This window comes from Anabrus simplex, chromosome 12 (assembly GCF_040414725.1).
Source record: "Anabrus simplex isolate iqAnaSimp1 chromosome 12, ASM4041472v1, whole genome shotgun sequence".
Taxonomy (NCBI): Eukaryota; Metazoa; Arthropoda; class Insecta; order Orthoptera; family Tettigoniidae; genus Anabrus; species Anabrus simplex.
The window spans coordinates 46,730,578-46,757,108 of NC_090276.1; the positions used below are offsets into that span (position 1 = coordinate 46,730,578).

Sequence of the window (26,531 nt, forward strand, 5' to 3'; positions counted from 1 at the left end):
AATTTACGTAAGAACGCAAGAAACAGCATGGCGAGTTCATGAAGAGATTTTGGGAGGAGAAGAAGAAGAAGAAGAAAGGAAAACCATCATCAAGCTAACAAGTTCCAATGCGCTCTGTAAACGGGCATAACGAAGAAAGAAAATAATAATAATAATAATAATAATAATAATAATAATAATAATAATAATAATAAAGTAACCAGAAATACATACAACACGAGATGTTTGTCAATAAATACAAAATGGAAACATTGTAAGACTGTAGTCCAATCTGAAATAACTTATGAAATTGAACAATTATGTAAACTAAGGCAAAAGAATAGCATAGACAACATTTTAAAAATAGAAAGGAGAATAGTAAGAACATGCGTTAATAAGAAGGACCAAGAAGAAGGAGAATGGTGTATCATTATATCAGGAAATAGAACCTATAACGGATTTCATAAGAAAGAAGAGATTATCATTCTTTGGCCATCTGTTGAGAACACCTCAAGACAGGTTAATTCACAGAATTTTGGAGAAGCTTTAGAAACGAAAACAACAACCTGTCTTGATAAAGGAAATAAAAGAAGACATGAAAGAATTAGACATAACACTGGAGGATTTAAAGAATAAGTCAAACAAACTAAATAAAATGAAGAATAGTAAACGTAGATTTCTAACAGAAATTGATAAAAAGAGAAACAACTAAGAGAATTTTCAGAAGAAGAACGACAACGAAGATCAGATAGAATAAAGAAATACTGGAAGAACTAATTCTTAATTGCTGAACACCATAACTTGACTACCTCACCACAATAAACTCTTCTCGTTCCACCATATAATTCCTCTTAGCATTTTTCCCTCTCATATCACTAAACATTTCAATAAATATAGTCACAATCTCACATTTTTATTTGACGCCAATCACCCTCTTATAGATACAAACCCAAACAAACTCCACATTTCAAATTCCCATCCATCTCCTCAACTAATTACACTTCAGCTCAAATTGCTCGCAATCAAATTCCACATTTAAATTCCAATGCCATATTAGATTACGCCATCACATTTTACCTACAACCGCCAACCTTCATCAACAGCCAACCCCATCACCCCACCATATTTACAATCACTGTCTTATCTTAAAAACACTAGACCTTACCAATTCTCATCCGTCTCATGCCACCAATTTCTCATCCACATACACTTAATACTCCCAAATTAATTTCAACCTCTTATAACAGACCCAAACAAACTCCACATTTCAAATTCTCATCCATCTCGTCAACTAATCACTCCTCAATTCTTATAAGCTAACGGCACGTTGTGTTCCCAAATCGTCACCTATCCAAGTACTGACCACGCCCAATGTTGCTTAACTGCGGTGATCGGACGAGAACCGGTGTAATTCAACATGATATGACCGTCTGTCTTACGTACAGGGTTGCAATAAAAAGCTGATCGATCGCTGAAGGCACATACCACATACAAGCAGTTTTTTATAATGTTATTGGCTTTACGTCCCATTAACTACTTTTACGTTTTCTGGAGACGTCATCGTGCCGGTATTTAGCCCCGCAGGAGCTCTTTTATGTGCCATTAAGTCTACCGACAAGAGGCCGACGTTTTTGAGCACCTTCAAATACCATCGAACTGAGCCAGGATCGAACCTGCCAAGTTGGGGTCAGAAGGACAGCGCCTAAACCGTCTGAGCCACTCACCCCGGTAGCAACTTTTTGGTAGAATACGTGTATACATTAATGAGTTATTGAACTTTCTACATCTTTAGCGTGTTTACAAATGCACCCTTTTACAGAATATGTGTTGTAAAATGAGTCACATCCCAAACAGGCCTATAGCATGTTTGTTAACGCTCCTTTGTAAACCTGCGACTAGGCAACCCAGTCATCATGAGTGCATCGGAGACGCTGGTAAGTAGAAAGCATGGCGCTGGATGTCCACCTGGTATACTATTAGTCTCCTCTACAGTAATTAAACGCTGAAATGTTGCTGTGTATTTTTGAATAACTCTTTATACAACGTGAAGTATATTACATCGACATTATAGCTCGGTCATGAGTTTTTTTTTTTTTTTTGGCAGTTTTCCCATAACTCTGTAACCTTCGGTGAAACTACTGAAGAATCTAACGAGATGTCTCAAGAGACTACTTCAAGTAGTATACAGTAATTACTTACCAGCAATATAATCGCTATAACACTGGCTGGACTAACTTCACCTTCCTATACTCGAGAGAAAGTGTTGGCACGGAGCGTACCAAGCATTGTCAATGCGGTTTAATAATTCAGTCGATGTAGAGATAATTACAGAATTAAACTACAACTGGAAGTCCAGATTTGTTATCACGCTATCTCTCCTTTTAATTATAATCAAAAGGGGATTAGCATGCGACCTTCTTTGTTTTAAATAAAACAAAATCAATAGAACGCCAGAGGGACACGTTTTGATAATCTCCAACTCAATATATTTTAAAGATAATAATAGAAGCATTAGCATGGAGTGGCAGGTGGTCACTCGTCTCCCAAATAAGCTGAGAAAGATAAAAGGAACTACGAAGTTATGAAGGACATCCTTGGGGTTTATCGGAGAGAAACAGTGGTATTATATCGTCTTGGAATCGGCCACGGTATAGGAACGGACTCCTACTTCCTGAAGGGAGAAGTCCCCCCCTCCCGGACGGTCATCATCCCGTGATAAATATCCTAACGGAGTGAGTGGACCTGGCCGATCTGCGTCGTAGTAGGACACTTCCGAGTACCATCTCCCACATCCTACGAGATGACATGCACTCTGCAGATGGATAGCGACGATTTTATCATGTATTCGTTTTTAAGTTTAATTATGTCGTTAACTACCTTTTACTCTTGTGACTCTGTTTTGGTTAGTCCTTGTGTATTCTAATGCGTTATTTTAATTTTAAATTATATATATGAAATGAAATGAAATGGCGTATGGCTTTTAGTGCCGGGAGTGTCCGAGGACAAGTTCGGCTCGCCAGATGGAGATCCTTTAATTTGACTCCCCTAGGTGACTTGTGCGTCGTGATGAGGATGAAATGATGATGAAGAGGACACATACACCCAGCCCCCGTGTCAGGTAAATTAACCAATTGCGGTTACATTTTCCAACCCTGCTGCGAATCGAACCCAGGATTATGTGACCAAAGGCCAGCACGCTAACCATTTAGCCATGGAGCCGGACTTTCGTATATAAAAGTTCTGGTTTCATCTTAATGGTCGTGTGAACAGTCATGACTCTTGCTATTGGTGTGCAGAAAATCTTAATGGTGTTAATGAAGTCCCTCATTATGATAGGGAGATTGGTGTTTGGTGTGCTGTTGGTGCAAGACAAATAATTGAGCCTATTATTTCTGAGACGATAGTAAATGCAGAGGTACCAACATGACATTTTGACACCGTTCTTCCATCAGTTAACGGAAAAAGAAAAATCCCGTGGGTAGTTTTAACAAGATTCAACCCCTGCTCATAGAGCAGAATATTCCCTTCTTACAATCTCGGAAGTGTTTGCAGACAGTGATCAGTGTTGATCTATTTCCCCCTCGTTCTCCAGATCTAACAGAGTGGAATTTTTACTTGTGGGGGTAAAATGAAAGAAAAAGCGTAGTATCGAACAAATCCTCACACATTGGAGGACTTTAAAGAAAATATACGAATGAAATTACACTGACTGACAGAGCAAATACAACACCAAGAAGGAGTGGTCAGAACTTTATGCCAATTGCAGGGTAGACTGACGTCACTGAGGTATGCTCATGATGTGAAATGCGCCGCTGTGCTGCGCACGTAGCGAACGATAAATGGGACACGGCGTTGGCGAATGGCCCACTTCGTACCGTGATTTCTCAGCCGACAGTCATTGTAGAACGTGTTGTCGTGTGCCACAGGACACATGTATAGCTAAGAATGCCAGGCCGCCGTCAACGGAGGCATTTCCAGCAGACAGACGACTTTACGAGGGGTATGGTGATCGGGCTGAGAAGGGCAGGTTGGTCGCTTCGTCAAATCGCAGCCGATACCCATAGGGATGTGTCCACGGTGCAACGCCTGTGGCGAAGATGGTTGGCGCAGGGACATGTGGCACGTGCGAGGGGTCCAGGCGCAGCCCGAGTGACGTAAGCACGCGAGGATCGGCGCATCCGCCGCCAAGCGGTGGCAGCCCCGCACGCCACGTCAACCGCCATTCTTCAGCATGTGCAAGACACCCTGGCTGTTCCAATATCGACCAGAACAATTTCCCGTCGATTGGTTGAAGGAGGCCTGCACTCCCGGCGTCCGCTCAGAAGACTACCATTGACTTCACAGCATAGACGTGCACGTCTGGCATGGTACCGGGCTAGAGCGACTTGGATGAGGGAATGGCGGAACGTCGTGTTCTCCGATGAGTCACGCTTCTGTTCTGTCAGTGATAGTCACCGCAGACGAGTGTGGCGTCGGCGTGGAGAAAGGTCAAATCCGGCAGTAACTGTGGAGCGCCCTACCGCTAGACAACGCGGCATCATGGTTTGGGGCGCTATTGCGTATGATTCCACGTCACCTCTAGTGCGTATTCAAGGCACGTTAAATGCCCACCGCTACGTGCAGCATGTGCTGCGGCCGGTGGCACTCCCGTACCTTCAGGGGCTGCCCAATGCTCTGTTTCAGCAGGATAATGCTCGCCCACACACTGCTCGCATCTCCCAACACGCTCTACGAGGTGTACAGATGCTTCCGTGGCCAGCGTACTCTCCGGATCTCTCACCAATCGAACACGTGTGGGATCTCATTGGACGCCGTTTGCAAACTCTGCCCCAGCCTCGTACGGACGACCAACTGTGGCAAATGGTTGAGAGAGAATGGAGAACCATCCCTCAGGACACCATCCGCACTCTTATTGACTCTGTACCTCGACGTGTTTCTGCGTGCATCGCCGCTCGCGGTGGTCCTACATCTTACTGAGTCGATGCCGTGCGCATTGTGTAACCTGCATATCGGTTTGAAATAAACATCAATTATTCATCCGTGCCGTCTCTGTTTTTTCCCCAACTTTCATCCCTTTCGAACCACTCCTTCTTGGTGTTGCATTTGCTCTGTCAGTCAGTGTAGAAACATTACAGTGGCAGCACTCACCCGCGTCAGCGAGAAATTCGTTACCAGATACAAAGCCTGTATAACCCAGGAAGGACGACACTTCCAGCATCTTTTAAAGGTAATATTTCATATAATATTGTATACATGCTTAAAGCAGGGCGGCCGCGCGCGACGTAATTTCGGCTGAGGGAGGTGCCGCAGCGCAGAATACAAACACTGTGTGGTCGGTCTGAGTTTATGTGAGAGACTCTGTATATAAAATACTCCCTTCACGATATAACTTTACATATAAAAATATGCACTGATACAAACCAAGTTTCCACCTTACGAATGTGTGCACACGCCCCAAGATCTACAGCATATTAGGTTTATCTAGATCGTCGTTGGAGCGCGAATTATAGCATCCCAGTCCTATTGTTAGTTTTAATATCCCCAAGGTTTGACTCGAATTGACACTCCTAATTTAAACACTGAAATTAGGCACGTATCATGTCCAAAATTAATAACAATAATATTCAACATTAAAACGGTAAATGCGCGCTGGAGTTTACCAGGAAATAATAATAATAATAATAATAATAATAATAATAATAATAATAATAATAATAATAATAATAATAATAATAATAATAATAATCATAGTGGTAGAACAAATGAAAATCTAATCCCATGTCACGTTCATGGACTTCAATTCTAGCATGCCGTTGAGAAATAAATTGACACAAGGATTTCTACGCGAACAATCGACAAACAAACAAACTTAGACAAAATTAATATATTCGAATAAGCATTTCTAAACAACATATCGTAAAGAAAGATGAATAGAATCCCTTAAACGAATGGAAGTTACTAGTCATGTAAAGATTTTTATTTCATCATTATTTATTTCGTTTTCTGTGTGGCGTGACACAGTCATTCAGTGGGCCACACAACACTCTCTATCCAGGGCACAAACTTAGACACTCTTGTGTAAACAGCAGGAGTGGAAGTCCCACAGTGGCTACGTCCGAACGATGTCACTCCTAGGATGTCGTACATGCAGAATGGTTCATCCAGCACCGTTTGGAAAGGTCCGCCGGAGTCACCCTGACAAACAGAAGTGAAAGAAGTCACGATTGACATTGGTGGTTATATTTAATATTTTATAAGATTTAATTCTAATTAACATCAAAATATAATTCAGCCTCCCATGTAGGTACTAACCCTGCAACAAATATTATATACACAGGGTGCGGCATAAGTCACTTAATCGCTGCACATTTTGTCGATGGCCATATTTTCACTGACTAATGTAGTACACGAATCCTGTGCGTGGGGAAATTTGTGTAAAGAGGGTTGGCAGCAGGACTGGTTTGTTATTAACAAAGGACTATCTGAGACTTGGCCTCGTTCGTGCATTCGTTGTTTTTCATTGTTAGCGTGAAGCGTTTACATTATGAATAGAAAATTGTCTGAAGAACAGCGTGTTGGTGGAAATTTGATCGAAATTATGAAGATGTAAGACGATCTTTCGTTCAGAAGTTCCCGCACACACAGCTACCATGAAGGCAAGCTATTTAAAAATTAAATGGAAGGTTCGAGGTGACGGGTTCTGTAGTCGACTTACCACGCGGTGGCCACCCACAATCAGTAACTGCTGAAGAAAATCTGCAGCTCGTTGCAAAGGCATTCGTTAATTCACCCAAGAAATCTGAGAAGAGAGCTTTTATGTATCTACAATTTTCTGTCAGAAATTTAAGGAATTTAAGGAAATCTAAGTTAAAGCCTTATTAGCCTACATTACTACACGTCCTGAACGAGGGTGATCCTGATCGAAGACGTGAATTCTGTGAGTGGTAGGCTTATGTAATCTGCAGTAACTTCCACAAAACAATTCTGGGGTCTGATGAAGCAAGTTTTAAGGCAAACAGAAGGGTTAACAGGAGCCTCCGTGGCCCAGACGGCAGCGCGTCGGCCTCTCACCGCTGGATACCGTGGTTCAAATCGCGGTCGCTCCATGTGAGATTTGTGCTGGACAAAGCGGAGGCGGGACAGGTTTTTCTCCGGGTACTCCGGTTTTCCCTGTCATCTTTCATTCCAGCAACACTCGCCATTCTCATTTCATAGCATCTATCATTCATTAATAAAAAATCACTTTGGGAGTGGCGACCCCATCGTACTAACAGCCTATATCTGCTTCATTCATTACATCCCTGACCCGGTCAATAACTGGAAAACAGGTTGTAGGTTTTCACAAGGGTTAACAAACACACCTGCGTGTGTTGCTCTTCTGAAAATCCATAATTTGTTATTGAGGAGGAGTTCAATGTTCCTGGAGTTACAGTTTGGGCCGATATATGAAGCAAAATAGTGATGGGCTCTTCATTTTTTGATGGGAGCGTGACTGCGGAAAGGTATCTTGAAATGTTAAAAGAAGTTATGATTGAACTAGAGAATGCGCCTGTACTTGAAGCAGTACGAAACAACCTTATTTGGCACCAAGAGAGTGCTCCACTGCACTGCGTATCGATTGGCCTCCGAGATCACCTGACCTCACACCATGCGATTTTTCAATGTGGGGGTACTGAATGACAAAGTTTTCGCTACAAAAACCGTTAAACATTCGGCATTTCAGGGATTTGACTGAAGAATAATTTGAAAACATTGTTTTGTAAAAATTGGGAGTTGTGCGACAAGATATGTAAATCAGTATTTAAACTATGTGTTAAATGTCTAGATAACAATGGAGGGTGCCTTTGAACAATTTCAGTAGAATTTCTGAAATATCATAAAGCTACTGTAATGCATTTTTGGTTAAGTGACTTATGCCGCACCCTGTTTATACAATGAGTGGCTAAAAGTCACAGGAAGGGGTGTCCCATTAGAAAATGTGCCGTGTATGACGTTCCGGATAGCTACAGTATAACTGAGCAGTTTGTCGCAGACACCAGTGTCGTGAAGATGGCAACACGTCGCGAGTAAACCGACTTTGAACGTGGGATGATCTACGGCGCATGGGTCATAGCATTGCGGAGATTACACACGAATTTGAGTTTCCGAGGTCAACAGTATCGGGAATGGATCTTCAATATCGCAGAGAGAATGTTACCACATGCGTAAACCACCGCACGGGGAGACCACAGGTGTTTAACGAATAGACATCACGTCGCCTCCGCAGAGCCATACTGGGCACTCGACGGGCTACTATAAGTCAGATCACCGCCCAGTTGAATGTTGGGTGTCAGGAACCCATTTCTGCCAGGACTGTAAGGAGGCAACTGCACCGCATAGGCTTCTCCAGGCGACAACCAACTCGTGTCTCTTTGCTGACACCTCGACACAGAACTCAACGACGTGCATGGACCCGCGAACCTCGGCAATGGACCATGGAACAGTGGCGGCGTGTGGTATGGTGCCGGTTTCAGTTGTATCGAGCTGATGGGTGCATGAGAGTGTGGCGTATGCCCCATGAAGCTGTGGATCCTGCCTGTCAACAAGGTTGTGTCCCGACGGGAGGAGGCTCAGTTCTGGTCTGGGCGACGTCTTCATGGCCGCAATTAGGCCCCATTGCCCGGCTGCAGGGAGCGCTGACAAGTGCCGTTATGCGGACATTGTTTCAGACCATCTGCATCCCTTTCTGGCCCTAGAATACTCTGATGTCATGTTTCAATAGGACAATGCGCCATGTCATCGCTCTGTGGTGGTTGGAGGAGCACTCCGGTGAAGTTACGAGCATGGATTGGCCATCCAGATCCCCTGATCTTAATCCAGTCGAGCATTTATGAGATGCTGTCGATACTGGTATACGCTCCATGAACCCCGCACCAAATACACAAGACCAATTGTGGGTAGTAACGCAAGACGCGAGGGTCCCAATCGTTCCAGAATGATTCCAACACCTTGTAGAGTCGGTGCCTCTCCGCATTACTGCCGTTTTGAGGGCTCGCGGAGGAGGAACTCGTTATTAACATCACATTCAGTGTCTTTCCGTGACTTTTGGCCACTCAGTATGTAAGGCTTGGTTAAATTGTTACTGTGATTGACTTATAAAATACCATGCGCTAGTTCTGTGTTTGAGTCACTGTATGTATGTTCAGTCCGTCAGCGATTCCGCTGGTGGGATCCTCAACAGCTCTGCCATCAGCGGTCATAGGTGGCCTAGGCATCACTGAAGAGGCGTACTAGGGAAATGAGGAGTGAGGTAGTTTCCCGTTGCTTTCCTCACCGAGCCAGAGTTGCTATTACATATCAGTTTGCCAAGCCCACTGAAATGCATACACCAACCGACCCTATGAACAACATTTTCACACCAATCATAGCAGGGACTGGCTGCATAAGGATTGGTATTACTAGCATCGCTCATACCTCAGTCACTTTCATATTGTCAAAGCCAAGGATAAGACAGAGACAGATTTATGAAAGTAACAAAATTGCTCTAGTCTATACCAGAAGATACAGTGCGCTGTAAACACTAGGTCCTGCCAGCAAAGGCATTTGAGTCACTGTACCGTGTTATAATCATCCCTTCAGCCAGGAAAGTTTATTAAACTTTGTACCTTAGGCTATGCCTATACTCGAACTGATGTCTTACCAGAGACTTATACCACCTCTCCTTTACATCCTTACAACAACCTCTGAATACCTTCATAACCACATGTCTTTATATTTTGCACCTACTGGTGGGAATAGAAAATCTGATGATAATAAGATCAGGGGATATAATTTCGCGCTGAAACTCAAAAACTATCCCTTATAGGCTCCGTGCGCTGATAGAAGGAATGCACCGCTGCGCTTTGAGTGGCGAACATTGCAAGTTAATGCGTTTCACCGCGCACATATCCACTGTCGTCTCACCGCGTGCTGCTATTGCCTAGGGATTTCAGAGTGTTTTATGCAACAACAATTGGCCACATTATTCCAAACTTGGAGAAAGTGGTCATGTAATAAATTTACAAGAAACACAGTTCGCAGGAAGTAGCAACAGAGCAATAACTGCAAATGTGATCAGAAAGAAACATTGGCTCACTAGATATACTACCAGTTCACGATAGGGGCAATGTAGTAATTTATGTATTAGTAGTGGTCATAACAAGATTAGTGTTCATATACACATTGAACAATGCTGTCTTCAGAAAAATATCCTTCGTCTATTTCTAATACGATATCATGTTAGCGTAGGTTAATGCTGCTAGGGAGGCGATAAATTTTAATTAATTTTAAACCTAACCATGTTTTCTAAGGAAGGCATTGTTACAGTCATTATTTCTTCAAGGGGAATAGTTGTTTTCATGAAATGTAAGCATATTTCAGTTGTTATTCATGCATTTTGCTCAGAACATGTCACCTCGCGTACTGATTAACCGTGTGCATGGTCTTGACCCGGCATCTCAAACGCAGTTAAAGACAACTACAACGGGGGAGAAGAGAAGAGAAACTTTTTCTGATAAAAAGGTTCCGGCTTGATGTTGGACCTATTGAAATTCCCGATATTGAAACCGCATATATACTATCAAAAATTATGCATGAGAAGAAAAGTTCAGAATCACTTAAAGTTGCCAGTAAGTGATTATTTATATTGTGTGTCTGTATTTATAATATTATCGAGTCCACCTCTGTTGGCGCTACTAGCTGCCTTCCTCGGGGGCTTGGGCTTGAATCCTGACACTGCCAGAAACTTAATATTGGAATGAGGGTTGATATGTGGTTAAAATGGTGCACGCAGCTCATTTCCGTTAGGGGTGTGCATGAAAAGAAATTCACCACCTCGGGACGAGGACATGAATTTACAGATGTAAAGTACGGTATTTCTGTGAGCGTAATTGAGATATATTTGTGTAATTATATTTGTCTACTGCCTTTCCAAATCCATTTCGTTAGGATGTAACGGAATACTATAACATTTCACAGTTTGGTCTGTAGTACAGTACGGTATATGTCAATACAATACATTGTATATCTAATATGGTGTGTGTGCTCTAAAGAAAGATGGCCTAGTGCAGCTTGCTTTGCAAATATAATATTGCTATAATAATTTGTTTCTAATTGTTGACCTATTTGTAAAATGGCTCAAAGCCGGGCTGAGTGGCTCAGACGGTTAAGGCGCTGGCCTTCTGACCCCAACGTGGCAGGTTCGATCCTGGCTCAGTCCGGTGTTATTTGAAGGTGCTCAAATACGTCAGCCTCGTGTCGGTAGATTTACTGGCACGTAAAAAGAACTCCCGCGGGACTAAATTCCGGCACCTCGGCGTCTCTGAAGACCGAAAAAGTGGTTAGTGGGACGTAAAGCAAATCATCATCATCATTAGTCGTTGTGCTCATTACTGAGCGTCGTGACCTCATAACTCCATCATTTCCTTGTTGCAACCTTGACAAGATGTCTCCATTCCGAGCGGTTTTCACATTTCGTTAGTATGACCTGAAGTGTTAGCCTAGTGATCTTCCTTGCCTGATCTATCCATCTGCTTGCTGTTCTTCCTCGTGGTCTACTGCCTTTAATTTTGCCTTGTAAAATTACCTTTTCCAAGTTCTCTCCATCTCGTCTTAAAATGTGGCCAAGGAACTGGAGGTAACGTTCACTCACACGGGAAGATAGGCGTTTCTTGATGCAGAGTTCGTCCAGAATGGAAACATTAGTTCTTCTTTCTGTCCAGGGTACACGTAGCATTCTCCGCCAACACCACATCTCAAAGGCATCAATGCGCTTTTTGTCTTTAGCATTCACGGTCCAGGTCTCACAGCCATACAAAAAGACGGAGAACATTAGTGATTCTACCAAGCGCATCTTCGTGGCTTTTGATATTGCCCGGTTCTGCCAGATCTTAGTAAGTTTAACCATTGCAGCACGACCTAAGACAATACGTCTTTTTACCTCTTTATCACAGCTTCCCGTGTCATTGATGGCTCAAATACATATTGTAACTGTATTAATTAAAATATATAAATCCCGAATTACTTCTTGCTATTTACTGCTATGAAATGAAATGAAATGGCGTATGGCTTTTAGTGCCGGGAGTGTCCAAGGACATGTTCGGCTCGCCAGGTGCAGGTCTTTCGATTTGGTGCCTATAGGCGACCTGCGCGTCGTGATGAAGATGAAATGATGATGAAGACAACACACACACCCAGCCCCCGTGCCGGAGAAATTAACCAATGATGGTTAAAATTCCCGACCCTGCCGAGAATCGAACCCGGGACCCCTGTGGCCAAAGGCCAGCACGCTAACCATTTAGCCATGGAGCCGGACATTTACTGCTATGATCCACCGTCTGTTCAAATGCATTTCATGAGGTCGTGACGAAATCCTTTGTATCACAGTATCCATTAATGCAGCCAACAACAAGCATAAAATTCTGCCCGAACGTTATGACATTTAAAAAATCACCTGAAGACAGCATTATGAAATTATTCTTCTTCTTCTTATTCTCCTCCTTAATTTATTTATTGGTTTCCGCTTTCGCGCTATACCCAGTGACTAGTCGTTTTATCGAGTACAGCCAAAACTAATAATGTTATTTCCTTTATGTCCCACTAACTACTTTTAAGGTTTTCGGAGACGCCGAGGTGCCGGAATTTTGTTCCGTAGGAGTTCTTTTACATGCCAGTAAATCTATAGACACGAGGTTGACGTATTTGAGCACCTTCAAATACCACCGGACTGAGCCAGGATCGAACCTGCTAAGTTGGGGTCATAAGGCCTGCGCCTCAACCGTCTGAACCACTCATCCCGGCTAAAAGCCAAACCTATGAAGGATGATATATTAATTGTAAAGGCGGGTGGGGGAGAAAAGAAATTAGCTAAAAAATCATACGTAGGTATCATATACTGTGTCAAAAAACAAAACTTGGGATAGAGGATGCACAGGGACACAAGAGTCTACTCTTCTCGCCGATGTGATCCATCATGGCGGCTATCTACATCACAAACATGACCGGATCAACACATAGGGAATGTGGTGTTAGATTCTAATAATGGCTTTAGACAAAACATAGGAAGGGATTCAGCGATAGAGGACCCCTGTAGAACGATTTGCATATATGTATGTAAACACACATATTCCAGCTTCTTACGGTCAGCTGTTGATGAAAGTGCCCCTAAGTAGTTCTTGTAATTTCCACCCGCAGCAGCATATTGCCATACGCACGGAGCCTATATCTAAAACCAAATTACACCAAATTATAGTTAAAGAATCATTGATGAGAATTGGGATCTTTCGCACGGTGCCACATTGTTATTTATTCCTGGCGTCTGTTAACTTCCCGTATGTTTGGAAATACTATGTATATAATATAATTACATGATGATGCTAATATCTCACCTTACATGTGTCCTTAGGTTTTTTAGGATTTCCAATACACAACATGGTCTCATCGTCAAACCCTGTCACGTTGTTGTGTTTGTTTCTCTCTTCCCTGTACACCTCTTGACACTCCTCCTTCCTTCTGAATGGTATGGCCACTTTCATCAGTGTGTCACTCATAGATTCGTTGTAATTACCTGTAAACAAATTGAAGTAATAATAATCAACGGAATACAGGTTTTAACAATAAGGTGCGACCACACCTTGAGAAACATTCATCACACATAGAAGAAGAAAATAATTATGCTATATGGTTATGGTCCGGAAACACTTCCCCTAGCCTCCACACTCTCCGGACCTGAACCCACTAGGCATTTATTTGTGGTGGCATTTGAAGGCTCTTGTGTATCGAACTCCGGTACAAGACGCAGCGAATCTTCGTGCACGTATTGTGGAAAGCTGCGAAATCATGGGTAATACTCCAGGAATTCATCATCGCACCCGGGATTCAGACCGTCGGCGACTTTATACGTGTCTCAATGCTAACGTAGGGCATTTTGAACATTTAACGTGGTATGCTGGTACGTTCTGTTCTGGTTCGTTTCCCATGATCAATGCACTGTATGGAGTTGTAGAAAATATGTCCTAACATGGAAATGTCTATATATTCTTGTGGACAAAACATGACGACCTCGCCTCACACCACTCCTCTCCAGCGACATCCCGGTGTCTATTAGCGGCTTACAGGATTTACTACGTCTACTGGAGCCTGAGTTGCCAAATTGTCTAGCTCATTAGCGCCAGAAGAGCCAGAGCAAGAATGAAACATTTTATGAACTTGATTAGTTGTCATTTCGATGTAAACTGAATTATTATTATTATTATTATTATTATTATTATTATTATTATTATTATTATTATTATTATTATTATTATTATTATTATTATTATTATTATTACTGTGGTTCGACGAAGCAAGCCTCGACTTAAATCGTCTGTTCTATCAAATTTAAATTTCTGCTTGTGAACTTTCTTTTTAGTGGGGTTTCATATAGGTATTTGTCATCACTGATTTTAACTATTTTTCTTCAGCGTAGTGTAGGGGAGGCGTGCATGCCTCTTTTCCGGAATCCCCGGGTTTGATTCCCGGCCAAGTCAAGGATTTTTACCTGGACCTGAGGGCTGCTTCTAGGTCCACTCAGCCTGCATGATTAGAATTGAGGAGCTATCTGACGGTGTGATAGCGGCCTCTGTCTGGAAAGGCAAGAATAACGGCCGAGAGGATTCGTCGTGCTGATTGCATGACACCTCATAATCTGCAGGCCTTCGGGCTGATGCTAAATTGTAGTCAGACTTCGATATCTCGAACCACAACGGGAGGTGAATTTTATTTCGAGTTATTGAAATTTAGAGATATCGAGAATTCCCTTCCCGCCTTTGAGGATTACACGTAATCGAATTACGTGTAACTACGACTTGGTACTCTCATAAGTGTTGTTTACATGAATAAACTCGAAGTATTTTGTTGTTTTAATTACAGCACTTATTCAAGCAAGTCGTTGAAGACAGAATACATACAGGAGAGGAAGATAGTTTTCACTATACGGACCGTGCGTATAGCGACTGCTGCCATCTGGTGGCTTAATCTGAAGTAACTGGTAGGAGCGGTAGGAGCGTTTTTCACCATCGAGTTAGTGAATAGTGTTTTTTTTTTTTTTTTTTTTTTTTTTTTTTTTTTAAATCTTACTAGCTGTAAGTCTTTGACTGTTCACATTGCTTACTGTGGTAGCCTACTTTTGGATTAGGTTCTTTCAGCATATTCTCTAAGCATGAACGAAACTCATAGAACCAGTAAACGCAGTAAATGTCACGTGAACTGTTCCGTGTGCGGTTGTAATTACACCTACTAAAACAGCCCACCAGGAACAAATTATTTTTCGTTTTCCAGGCGCAGCTGCCCATAAGATCAGAAGCGAAGCATGGATAACATCTTTAAAACGTTCAACACTTGATGGAAAACCGTGGGTTCCTGCCAGGAATTCAGAATCTGCATCCGACACTTCATTGATGGAACACCTACCACAGACCCTGATAGCCCTGGATATAAGCCTACTTTGCATATATTACCAGGAAGAACTTATGAGGACGAAATACGGAGGAAACTGACAGTCAGGTACAAGAGGAGGAAAGGGAGACAAAGTGAAATGCAAGAAAACACGAATTCTGTTCCTGAATCACAATCTCCCCAAACTGTGTGTAGTATAGGTATTCAGACTGATTATTTACCATTTTCACATGGCCAGGGAAATGTAAATGTACTATTTTGTCATTTATAATTGCCCAGTGATAATTCAAAATGTGATTCAAAAACTCTGACAATTTTACACACGAAAGTGTTAGACAAACAAAACGCGTACGGAAGCGCTGCGACGTAGCAGAAAAAATAGTTGTAAGTTTTTATTCTCTACAAGTAAAATATTTCGTACGTTTTCTGAATTTACCGCAGATTTAACACTTTATTTGAGTAAAAACAATTATTATCTTCCATTTGGAAAAAATAATAGTGACATTTCGTGGATCGGATTCGTTCACGTAACCGGAAAAGTTGAACTGAACATTAAGGTTATATGTTTAATAATGTTAAAACTAAGATTAGGCCTATTACAAATTTATAAAACATTAAAAGGATCTAAATTAAGAATTTTAAAAAAAATTCTAACCTTGATGTTAATATTATATGGGGTTTGACTAACATTTGTCTCTCTCAAACATATACCAGATAGGCCTACTTCCTTTGAAAGTTTTTCTTCCACCTGATATATGTGATGGCTATCATTGAACTCCCTTCCTTTCCTCAAAGTAGTTTTCCTAAAATACTTATCACATAATTTTCTGAAAACCTACAAGAATAACAGCATTCGACATAGCTGATTAATTCAAATTATACGTATTCACAACATATTTCAATAAGTAAACAACGACAGCTGATGTTATTCTGGTGTTTCTCCTACCGATGAATAATCGTCTCTTCCGCTAGGGGCGCTGCGGTCGAAAATTTGTTGTTACGCACGGTCCCTATACTCCGCACGGCCTTACATCTAAATTGAAGTTTCGCAAAACAAATGAGCATCGCCTTCCCTCTGTTGCCAGTGCGCTACGCCTGCGAGAACAGCTGATGCAATATGACCGCGGTAAGCAGCCCTTTTTAAATTGTAATACATACTCAGAAAAACGAATGAATATGGATTGAAAACAAATTCACAAGAACTACACTTTCTAATAATATCTGGCACTAAAAGAGAATATATTATTAACAATAAAAGAGATTGAGGAAATTATACATCACTAACGGCTAATGGCTGGCACGGAAAGGAGGTTATGGCCTACAAAGGGAACACTACTGATCTCAGAGTCACTGGAACCCTCCAACAATATGACAAACACACTAAATATTGAAGGAAAATGCAAAAGATCGCGAACCGTACCGAATACTACACACGCTGAGCGAGAGAGGTTAACCACGTGGCGAATGTAAATATTAGAGTTGGCAACTGGATTTCGAGATCGTGCTCTGCCGATATAAATCGATACGAATGGCAGCTTGGAATTGCTTGGATATCTATGCTTCAGCGCATAACCACCAGACAGAGCTAAAATCTGCTAAAACGTCAATTTAGAAGTAGAGCCGTACGGAGTATAAGCTTATTTTTCAACAACAGTTAATACTGTAAAAGTATTTATATTTGACTGACTCTGCATGTAGGATCTAAGAATAGTCAGTGCACTTAACGAATGGTGTAGTGGCGATCCAAGAGAGGATTCGTAGGCTATAGCTCCAACTACCTGTGCTCAAATTACCAGGGGTGGACAGATAAGTACCTACATTAAGGAATGATAACATGCAAACCTTAAAAGTCGCATTGCAAAGTTAATGTTCAAAATCCGAGTTACAGAACATTTTCCATAATTCGAGTAATAGAGAAATAAATACACATGAAGAATAGAACAGACGGCAGAGAAACTGAAATTATTTCGAGGTACTGGAAATTCAAGCAATGGGGGTTCGAGATATCGTGGTTTGACGGTTTTACCAATTGTAAGATCACCATTCCCTAAAACACCCCGTAAGAAAATTTTAACGTTTCTCACCAACATAACGATTTTCGTAACTTAACACCACTGTCGATCACAACACTTTTGGTTGCAGTTCTTGACGTAGAAGTAGAAGAAGAATTTGGAAATTTATTATACATCTCCTTTGGTAAATTATTCCAACCCCTAACTACTCTACCGATAAACGAATATTTGCCTCAAATTGTCCTCTTGAATTCACATCATAGTGTGATCTTTCCTACTTTTAAAAACATCACTCAAACTTATTTGTCTACTAATGTCATTTCACGCCATCTCTTCACTAACAGCTTGGACCATACCACTTAGTCGAGCAGCTCGTCTCCTTACAACGAAGTCTTCCCAGCCCAAACTTTGTAACATTTTCGTAACGCTACTCTTTTGTCGGAAATCGCCCGAAATGAATCGAGCTGCTTTCCTTTAGATCTCTCCCTTTTCTCGAATTAAGTAATCCTGGTGAGGGTCCCATACATGCATACATACATACATACATACATACATACATATCTTTATTGCCCACCCTAGTGTACACCATCGGCTTACAGGCAATAAAGACAGACAGAGCGAAACAAAGGAAAACAAGCAATAATAGCAACTACATCTCTCTTAAAAATACTTAACTACATTTACTACCTCTACATCTACTCAGTATCATCCTACATGTACGCGGATAGCCAGCACACATGCAGGACGATACCGCACTACTAACTACCCAAAGCCCAACCCCTGACTACCACCTAAAAAAATAATTAAAAAAATTAATTAGACTGGTCGCTGCAACAGCCCTGGCATGGAACACACGCCCACCAACCCGTCTACAGCAGCCACCAGCCTTGCCACGTGAGAACTGGTATCGTATCTCACCGACCCTCGCTGACAAACACTGTGTTCCTTTCCTTATCATGTGTTACAAGCCACCCTGGCTGAAACCAGACCCAAGAGGTGGCCTGCAACACACTTCCGCTATGTACGTCACACATACTCTTCTCCATTGTCAGCACACTACCTTCCCTATCCTTTTCATTTCCGTGCAGACATGCTCAAGTGTAACTTCTTTGGAGTGGGGTCAAGTCCCCCACCCCTCCCTCTTCCCTTGATACGTCACCCTCACCTCTCACGCACTACTCCCGCTATCTACATCTCACCTTATAAAACTTAAGACTTAAACATCAGCTAACAACCATTTAAAATCCCTCATCAACGCACCTAAAACAATTAACACTTTTTTTTTTACACAGACAAACTTTTTTCATTCGAAGTCCATTAGTTCACTCAGTCTTCTCCACCTACCGCACCACACTTCATATTTCAAACCGACTCACCTTATTAAGCTTCAGACTTAAACATCAACTAACAATCCTTTTTATATCGTACTTAAAACAATTTGACATTTTTAACATTTCACTTGCACACAAACAAACAGTTTCCATTCCAAATCCATTAGTTCACTCCGTCTTCTCAGTCTACAACACCTCAATTACATCAAACAGTTAGATCCCATTTCTTCCATCCTATTAAACTTAATACATAAACATCAAGAATTCCTCAATTTTACACCCCTCATCAAGGCATCTACACCATTTAATTTTTTTAAATTTTTTTTATGACCTACTTTCATAATTTCCATACTGCCAACATTTTCTCCTTAACTACATTCCCACTTAATCTATCACAATTCTATCACATATACCTTCCTTATACCCCCTCCTCACACAAATACACTTAAACAATCCATTTTTTTCACTCCTCATTTACACACCAACAGACAGTACTCCATTCCAAGTCCATTAGTTCACTCAGTCAACTCGCTTTTTTTTTGTTTTATTTATTATTTTTTAATTTTTTTTTACTTCCACCTAAGCTTTACACTACCCTCAAACCTACTCAACCTCCCCTTTTCTCAACGCTTACCTAATTTTCTCAGGCTTTCCCTTTGCCCCAGGCGGATCACCTTTCCACAGGGCAAGGTGTTCTCCCCCTTTCCCCTAACACTACAGCCCCCTCTTCTGATATCATGATTACCATGATACCCTTCCCGCATTTGCTCAGGGCGGATATCCATTCCTCTGAGCAGAATGCCTTCCCCCTTTCTCCCTCAGCACGAACCACATTATCTGCACAACCCCTGTTACTCCCTCAATTTCTTTATAAATATAGCTCTGGCCACATTTAAGAATTTCGCTATATTCGTTCCTTTCTCCCACTCTCTACATAACCAAGATGTTATCTTATAGCTTTCCCCTACCATATGCAGCTCCTTCTTACTTAGTAGTTTGATCTTTATCTCCGCCAAAGGTCGGCATTGATTAAAAATATGCAGGTCCTCCCACTTCTCTCCACATAACACACATCTATCCCTATTCTCACTACCTACCCACCCCCTATTCCTCGGAACACCCAATAGCCACCAATACAAACCTCTCTTATCCCTTCTACCCTCAAACTCCGTTTTCGGGTTTATTACTTCCACCAATTTATTTAATACTGATAAAGAGACTCTCTCTCTACATTCCCCTATTAAGCTCTGTCTTTCAATATCTAGTAGTCTTCCCTTTATCCTTTTCCATACCCATTTATTCCTACCATCCCCCCAGACCTCTCCATATACCCCCAATCCAATCTTTTGTAACCATTTTTTGCACTTATTCACCCAGTAACCTTCATTCGTCATACCTTTCTGAAAATTAAACGTTTCTTGTACTAACGCCCCACCCTTCCCTTCCTCCAATCTAATCCAGTACTTAAACACCCTCTTAGCTATTTCAACCTCTATCGATTCTTTACAGACTAATCTGGCCCCGGCATTGGCTGTACAATTCGGTAGGTCCATCATGATCTTGCTAAATTTCGCCACCACTTGGTTTAGTTCACTCCTGTCTTCCTCCACTCCCCATACTTCAACCCCAAATAGCATTTTGCCCATTACCAGTGATTTAAACACCGTTTTCTGAATTTTGTATTTAACGTCTGGAAATTTCTTTTCTAATACTCCTACTACCGCAAGCGCTCCTCTTCCTTTAAGTTTTGCCTTCTTACACTGATTTTTCCAAGAAGCATTCTTACTAATTATTACACCTAGGTACTCAATTTTTCCCCCTGGTTTAATTTCTTCCTGCTCCAGTCTCCAGACTTCCTTATTCTTTCTCCCACCCCTTTTCCTACACACCATTATCTGAGTCTTTCTTACATTTACTGTGAGAGACCATTTCCTAGTATATTCAATTACCTTGTCCAACCCTTTTTGCAACCCATTTGCCGTCAAAGCCAAAATCAATAGGTCATCCGCGAATAGCAACCCCGGAACCTCCATTTTCCCTACCCAAGGGCATTGCCATGCGTCTCCACCATGACCCTCTAAAATATTATTTATAAATAATATAAATAATATCGGGGATAGCTTACATCCCTGTCTCACCCCGCTTTTCGATTCAAAACACTTACTCAATCTTCCATCCTGCAATTTAATCATCACAAACACTTCCTCATAAATAGTTTCAATTGCCACCCTCATTTTTTTCGACATTCCAACCTCCCCTAATCTCAAAAATAGCGCCTCCCTACTGACCGTATCAAAGGCTTTTTCTAAGTCAATCGCTGCTATAAATAATTTACGCCCTGCTATCCTCACATACTTTGTAATCAAAGTGTCCAGAATCCAAACATTATCAACTGTATTACATCCTTTCCTAAATCCATTTTGGAACTCAGATATCCTACCGTACTGTTCCGCCCAATTTGTTATCCTATTCGCCAAAACCCCTGTGTACACCTTTGACAGCGAGTCTAGGAGTGTAATTCCTCTATAGTTGTTTGGATCACTACTAGCTCCTTTATTTTTATAAATAGGGCATAATACCCCCTTCCTCCATTCTCTAGGAAATTTCCCCGTTTCCAGCAACCTATTAAAGAATTTCACAATCCCTCTCAACATCGGTTCATTTGCCCCTACCTCTTTCCATACACTATTGGAAATACCATTCACACCTCCTGCAGCCTTGGGTCTAGCATTTTTTAATACTGTAATTACCTCCTGCCTTGTTATCTCCCCATCCAATATTGTAATGCCTACTTCCAGTTCCCTTCCAATTTGTGACTTTTCTATTTCTCTACCCAATTTCCTCTCCCCTTCTAAAAGCCTTTTAAAATGCCTAACCCACTCGTTTTCTCCTATTTTATCCCCCTTCCCCTCCGGTTTCGTTCTTCTAATCTTGTTTGTTGACTCCCAAATCCTCTCAAATTTCTTCTCTCTACAATATATATTTATTTTTTCAGCTTCCGCCTCCTTCCATCCTCTTTTCTTCTCATTCAATATCTCCTTATATTCCCTTCTCAATTTACAATATTCCTTCCTTTTTTCTTGCACACCCTCCTTCCTAAACTCCGCTAGGGCTCTCATTACAACCTCACCTTTTCTCCTACAGTCTTCATCAAACCATCCATTCATTTTATTCTTTTTTCCTTCTACCCTTCTCCTCACTTTCTTCCCCACCCTCCATACAGGGAGTTCAATTAATTTTAGCACGTTATCCATATAATTCCCTTCTACCGCCCTTTCAATTCCTACCCTTAATATATCTCCCTCCTCTTTCAAATGCCGTCTTAATTTCTCTTTAGTATTATCATCCCATACATACTTCCATCCTCCATTCCTATACCTCTCCTTACTTTCCTCCATCTTTCCCTTCTCATCAGCGACCAACGTTCTCAATTTTATTTTGATAGTCATATGTTCTGTCAACCCATATTCTAACACCTCAAAACTTATTATTTTCCTTAACGCTATCTCTGAGCTTATTCCTATGTCCACCACACTCCCTCCATTTGTTGTAATATACGTCAAATCTCCCACACTATCCCCCTTCATCCACCCATTTAAAATAAATAAATGTTCTAGAGCACATAACTCTAATAACCTTTCTCCATAACTATTTACAACATTATCCTTACTCTTCCTTTGCAGTACCCCGTCTATTTTTACTTCTTTCCCGTATACCGGTACTCTATTGCTCACTCTCGCATTCCAATCCCCCAATAAAATCATCCCATCTTCTACATACATTCCTTTAATTGTGTTTATTTCTTCAATCAGTTCGTCAAAAAATGTTTATTTGCATACACTGAATCGCTCGGATGGTTATAAAGCAGTGCCAGACAAATTGCTTCCGCTGCCCCCTTCCCCATTTTTACTCTCAATCACACTACCCCTTCTACCCTAGTCTGTAACGTCTCCACCCATTCAGCTATCTCATTTCTTATTAAAACTACTATGCCCCCTGGGTTTCGGCCCCTCTTCCCTATTTTTTTCTTAACACGTTAACTACTCTATAACCGTCCCATGTAATTTCAACCCCCTTCCATAACCACGTCTCTACTAGAGCAATAATCTCAAAATCTTTCACTAAATCCACAATTTCCTTATTCCCTAACTTCCCCATCAACCCCTCAATATTCAGCATCCCTATCACCATATCTAGTTATTTATTTCCTCCCCCTCCCTCCCTATACTTCTGCATTTCACCACTTCCCCCCTTACTTCTCGTGATTCTTCCTTTTGGCTCCACCCCATCCCTCTCTTTCTTCTCACCCCAATCCTTCCCCTTTTCCGTGCCAGAGCCTTTTTTCCCACCCCATAGATCTTTTAAACTTAAGGATCTCGCCTTATTTAACGCCTGCTTTCTCTCCAGGTTTATTTCTGCATTATTCCTATTCGGGGAGGTTGAGTCACTACCCTGACTCCTTTCCCTTCCCGTCACCTCTTCACTACCTGTATCCACTTCACTTCGGTCTAGTGTCCTACTTGTTGATTCACTCCTTCCTGGGCTGTTCTGACTCACCAAGGACTCTGCTGTCTTCGCTACCTGCCCGCTGACACCGCAGTCCCCTCTTCTCTCTTCCTTCTCCGTACTGATGTTGCCCTGCTCTCGATTTCTGCAACTCATTTCCTCCTCACATGAGGGTCCCATACACTGGAACCATACTCCAGTAGGGGTCTTACCAGAGACTTATATGCCCTCTCCTTTACATCCATACTACAACCCCTGAATATCATCATAACCATGTGCAAAGATTTGTACCCTCTATTTACAATCCCGTTGATGTGATTTTCCCAGTGAAGATCTTTCCTTATATTAACACCCAGGTACTTACAGTGATTCCCATAAAGAAATAGAAGACAGTTAAGTTTGGGCCATAAATCTGTTATTAAGAGAAACAAGGATTAGTAGTTGCAATTACAATATTGATAATTAGTATTATTGTTGTATTGACGTTGTTGTTAATATTTTTACTTAATGTAATTGTTAAATTGCATGTGAATTTGTTAAGTTCCAATAGATGGACGTTTGTTCCTCAGCTGCTGGAGTTCCGCAGCTGTAGGTTGAGAACATTAATTCATTCTTTTCACTCATTCATTCATTCATTACGACTCTCTCCGCAGTTAATGGTTATCCGTGACCGCGAGAGAAAAGTTTTCATTTTTTTTTTCAGTCAGTCAGTCTGTCTGTCAGTCAGTTATAACGTCTGTGTAATTGGAGGTTAATTCTGTAGTATTCTGCCATAAATAAATAATTACTATTACTTATTGGTATGGTGACGTATAATATTGGACAATGGATATTTCTACTTCAGATATTTTTCCTAAGGAAGATATAATGTGAGGGAACCATTCGCAAATTTCGACGTCGTTTCCGGGGCACTGCAATTCACCTTCTTACTTATTTCCATAGAGGAGAGAGAGACTCGCCCTGTATAAGGAGAAAACAAACATACTTGTTCGTCCCCAGCCAGAAGCGAGTCCTGCGTCCACAGGGATGTTTCTGGAGACGTGCAGACACGCCGGCCTCACGTATTCATTAAGTTCTGCTTCTCTCTCGAGCCGTAGGAGTGCGATGTCATTATACCGGTGTCCGGGACTGAAACCAGGACCCAGCTTCACAGAGGACACTCCTATTAGCTGCGGTCTTGCGTCATCATCAGACTTGTTGAGAACCAGGTCTCCTAGCAACACCCACCTGACGGCTAACCTGTCAAACAAAGCATAAGTGAGTGGTTAATTAGTTGTACTTAGAGGAACAAAGCAGTTGTCGAATTAAGAGAATTATGGATCCAAAAATTATATTCCTCTACACACGATTTTCATCCTAGTTCAAAATTTATTGAAGATATTTGCTTGAATTCTCTGTATTGTGAGTGTTAATAAGGCAGTAGGAGTAAAGTAAAGAATAGGAGATTGATACGGAGCCTGTACAGCGGTAGTAAACGCTTTGTATTACTGTTTACTTGAGATTTGACACCTTGTTTTAGAAACCAAATTTTCAATGTCAGCAACTTGATTTTGTAATGGTGCCACTTTCAGGATGGAAGATAAATATTGTGATGAGAGTTTTGATCTGTGAGTACTTTTGTTTGATTTCGTAATTGAAAATAACTGTTCACAGAGGTATGTAGATCCAAACTATGCTATTCTCGCCACTACGAACTGGCGCATTTGGCAAATAAAAAGAAAACTTAAGGATCTCAACGTCATTAAACTTGTCATTCAACACAGAGTCACTTTGAATGTCAGTGAGTTCAATTTGTACGTTGCTGTCTGCGTTCTGCACATCAAACGACAATGGATCACTAAAAACTAGAAAAGTCATCTTCAGGCGATTTAAAATCATTATATTTTATACAGTCATAATAAAGCTATATTTATTAAATTAAAAAAATGGGGTGGGGTCGCATTCGGCCCGCGGGCCACGTATTTGACGTGCCTGTTGTACACAGTGCTTTGATTTCTTTGAATTTAAAAGTAACCTTCTTGAGAGTATATCGAGTCCTCAGCCCAAAGGCTGGTAGCATGCATAACAGTAGCACCATCAGCTGTATGGATGTCGCAGAAGAGCTTTACTACAGAAAGAAGAGGTGAGGTAGTTCCCCGTTGTTTTCCTCGTTGATCAAGAAGAGTCCATTACACACCAGTCCCCCGACCCCCTTGAAATTTACACACAAACCGGACACTGTAAGCTACACTTTCACCCCATTCGTCACATCGCCACTTCACTCTCTTCCACATTGTCGAAGATCGGACTGAGTATCCTTCTAAATTCTGTTTTTCATTGAAATGCATTTCTTTTATCTTTACTATTTTTCTTTTTTGAAATTTCCACGTACTTTTACTAAAGGAACGAAGGCGTAAATTTCCTTTAATGTGATTAGTGATTTAAACATTTAGGGACACTGAAACTGAAATGTATAATTTCTCTTTTCTTAAAATGTATTTATTTACATGACTGCCTCCCAATGGAGTTAACCCCAAAGGACTCAGTATACTCACAAGACAGTAATAATAAACATAAACATTATAATTACAAGATTAAAAATATAATATGATATACATGTTCAAAAAATAATTTGAAGTGTGGATTAACACGGTGATCCAGAATTTGACAACTCTTCTTCAGGACTATGGTGACCACCTCATCTCCTACGGAAGTTGGAAAGTGATATTTTTTTGGAAATTCCTAAAAGGAAGGGAGGTATGGCACCTCCTATCACCGGACATATAACATCACTTCATTTAAGCTTATATTTGTCTTTGAAATAGTTAACTGGAGGTTCATATACACTTTTTCCTTATCCACATGTTCAGCTTTTTGGCCAATCATCCCTTGGTCGCCCCTTTCAGTCGGCTCTTACGACAGCCAGTCGGATACAGCTACAAGGACTTCAACATCCCTACCTCATCCACATCCAGGTAATGTCTTCCAAGTTTCAAATTCGCGAGTTCTTAGATCTGTACGAAAACGGATGTTTCCGACAAAACTTCAGGTTGAGGAAGATTGAGATGTTTATACGAAGTTTGGAATTCTTCCTGAAGGTGGGATGGGACATTGATGGATTATTCAAACTTTTCTCATCGTATTCTTCATGAATAATTTAAACTGTTATCAAACCAAACACCATGGCGCAAGAGTCCCGAAGGACCATGGCGTACCAAGCGACCGCTGCTCTGCCCAAAGACCTGCAGATAACGAGGTGTCTTGTGGTCAGCAC

The 26,531-nt window shown here is 41.3% G+C and overlaps 1 protein-coding gene and 1 pseudogene across 1 annotated transcript in view; both read right to left on the reverse strand.

Moving 5' to 3' along the window:
* Window positions 1–1,293: 1,293 nt before the first annotated feature.
* On the reverse strand, window positions 1,294–1,413 carry LOC136884596 (5S ribosomal RNA; annotated as a pseudogene).
* A 4,539-nt stretch (window positions 1,414–5,952) lies between these two features.
* The window catches only part of LOC136884535 (venom protease), a 41,403-nt gene continuing 20,824 nt past the window's right edge, over window positions 5,953–26,531 (reverse strand). Inside the window, exons 5-7 of the mRNA XM_067156781.2 lie at window positions 24,264–24,517; window positions 13,383–13,561; window positions 5,953–6,174 (exon numbers count right to left, since the gene is read on the reverse strand). Coding sequence (XP_067012882.2) covers window positions 6,001–6,174; window positions 13,383–13,561; window positions 24,264–24,517 — 607 coding nt within the window. The 3' untranslated portion in view covers window positions 5,953–6,000. The remainder of the gene's footprint in view (window positions 6,175–13,382; window positions 13,562–24,263; window positions 24,518–26,531) is intronic.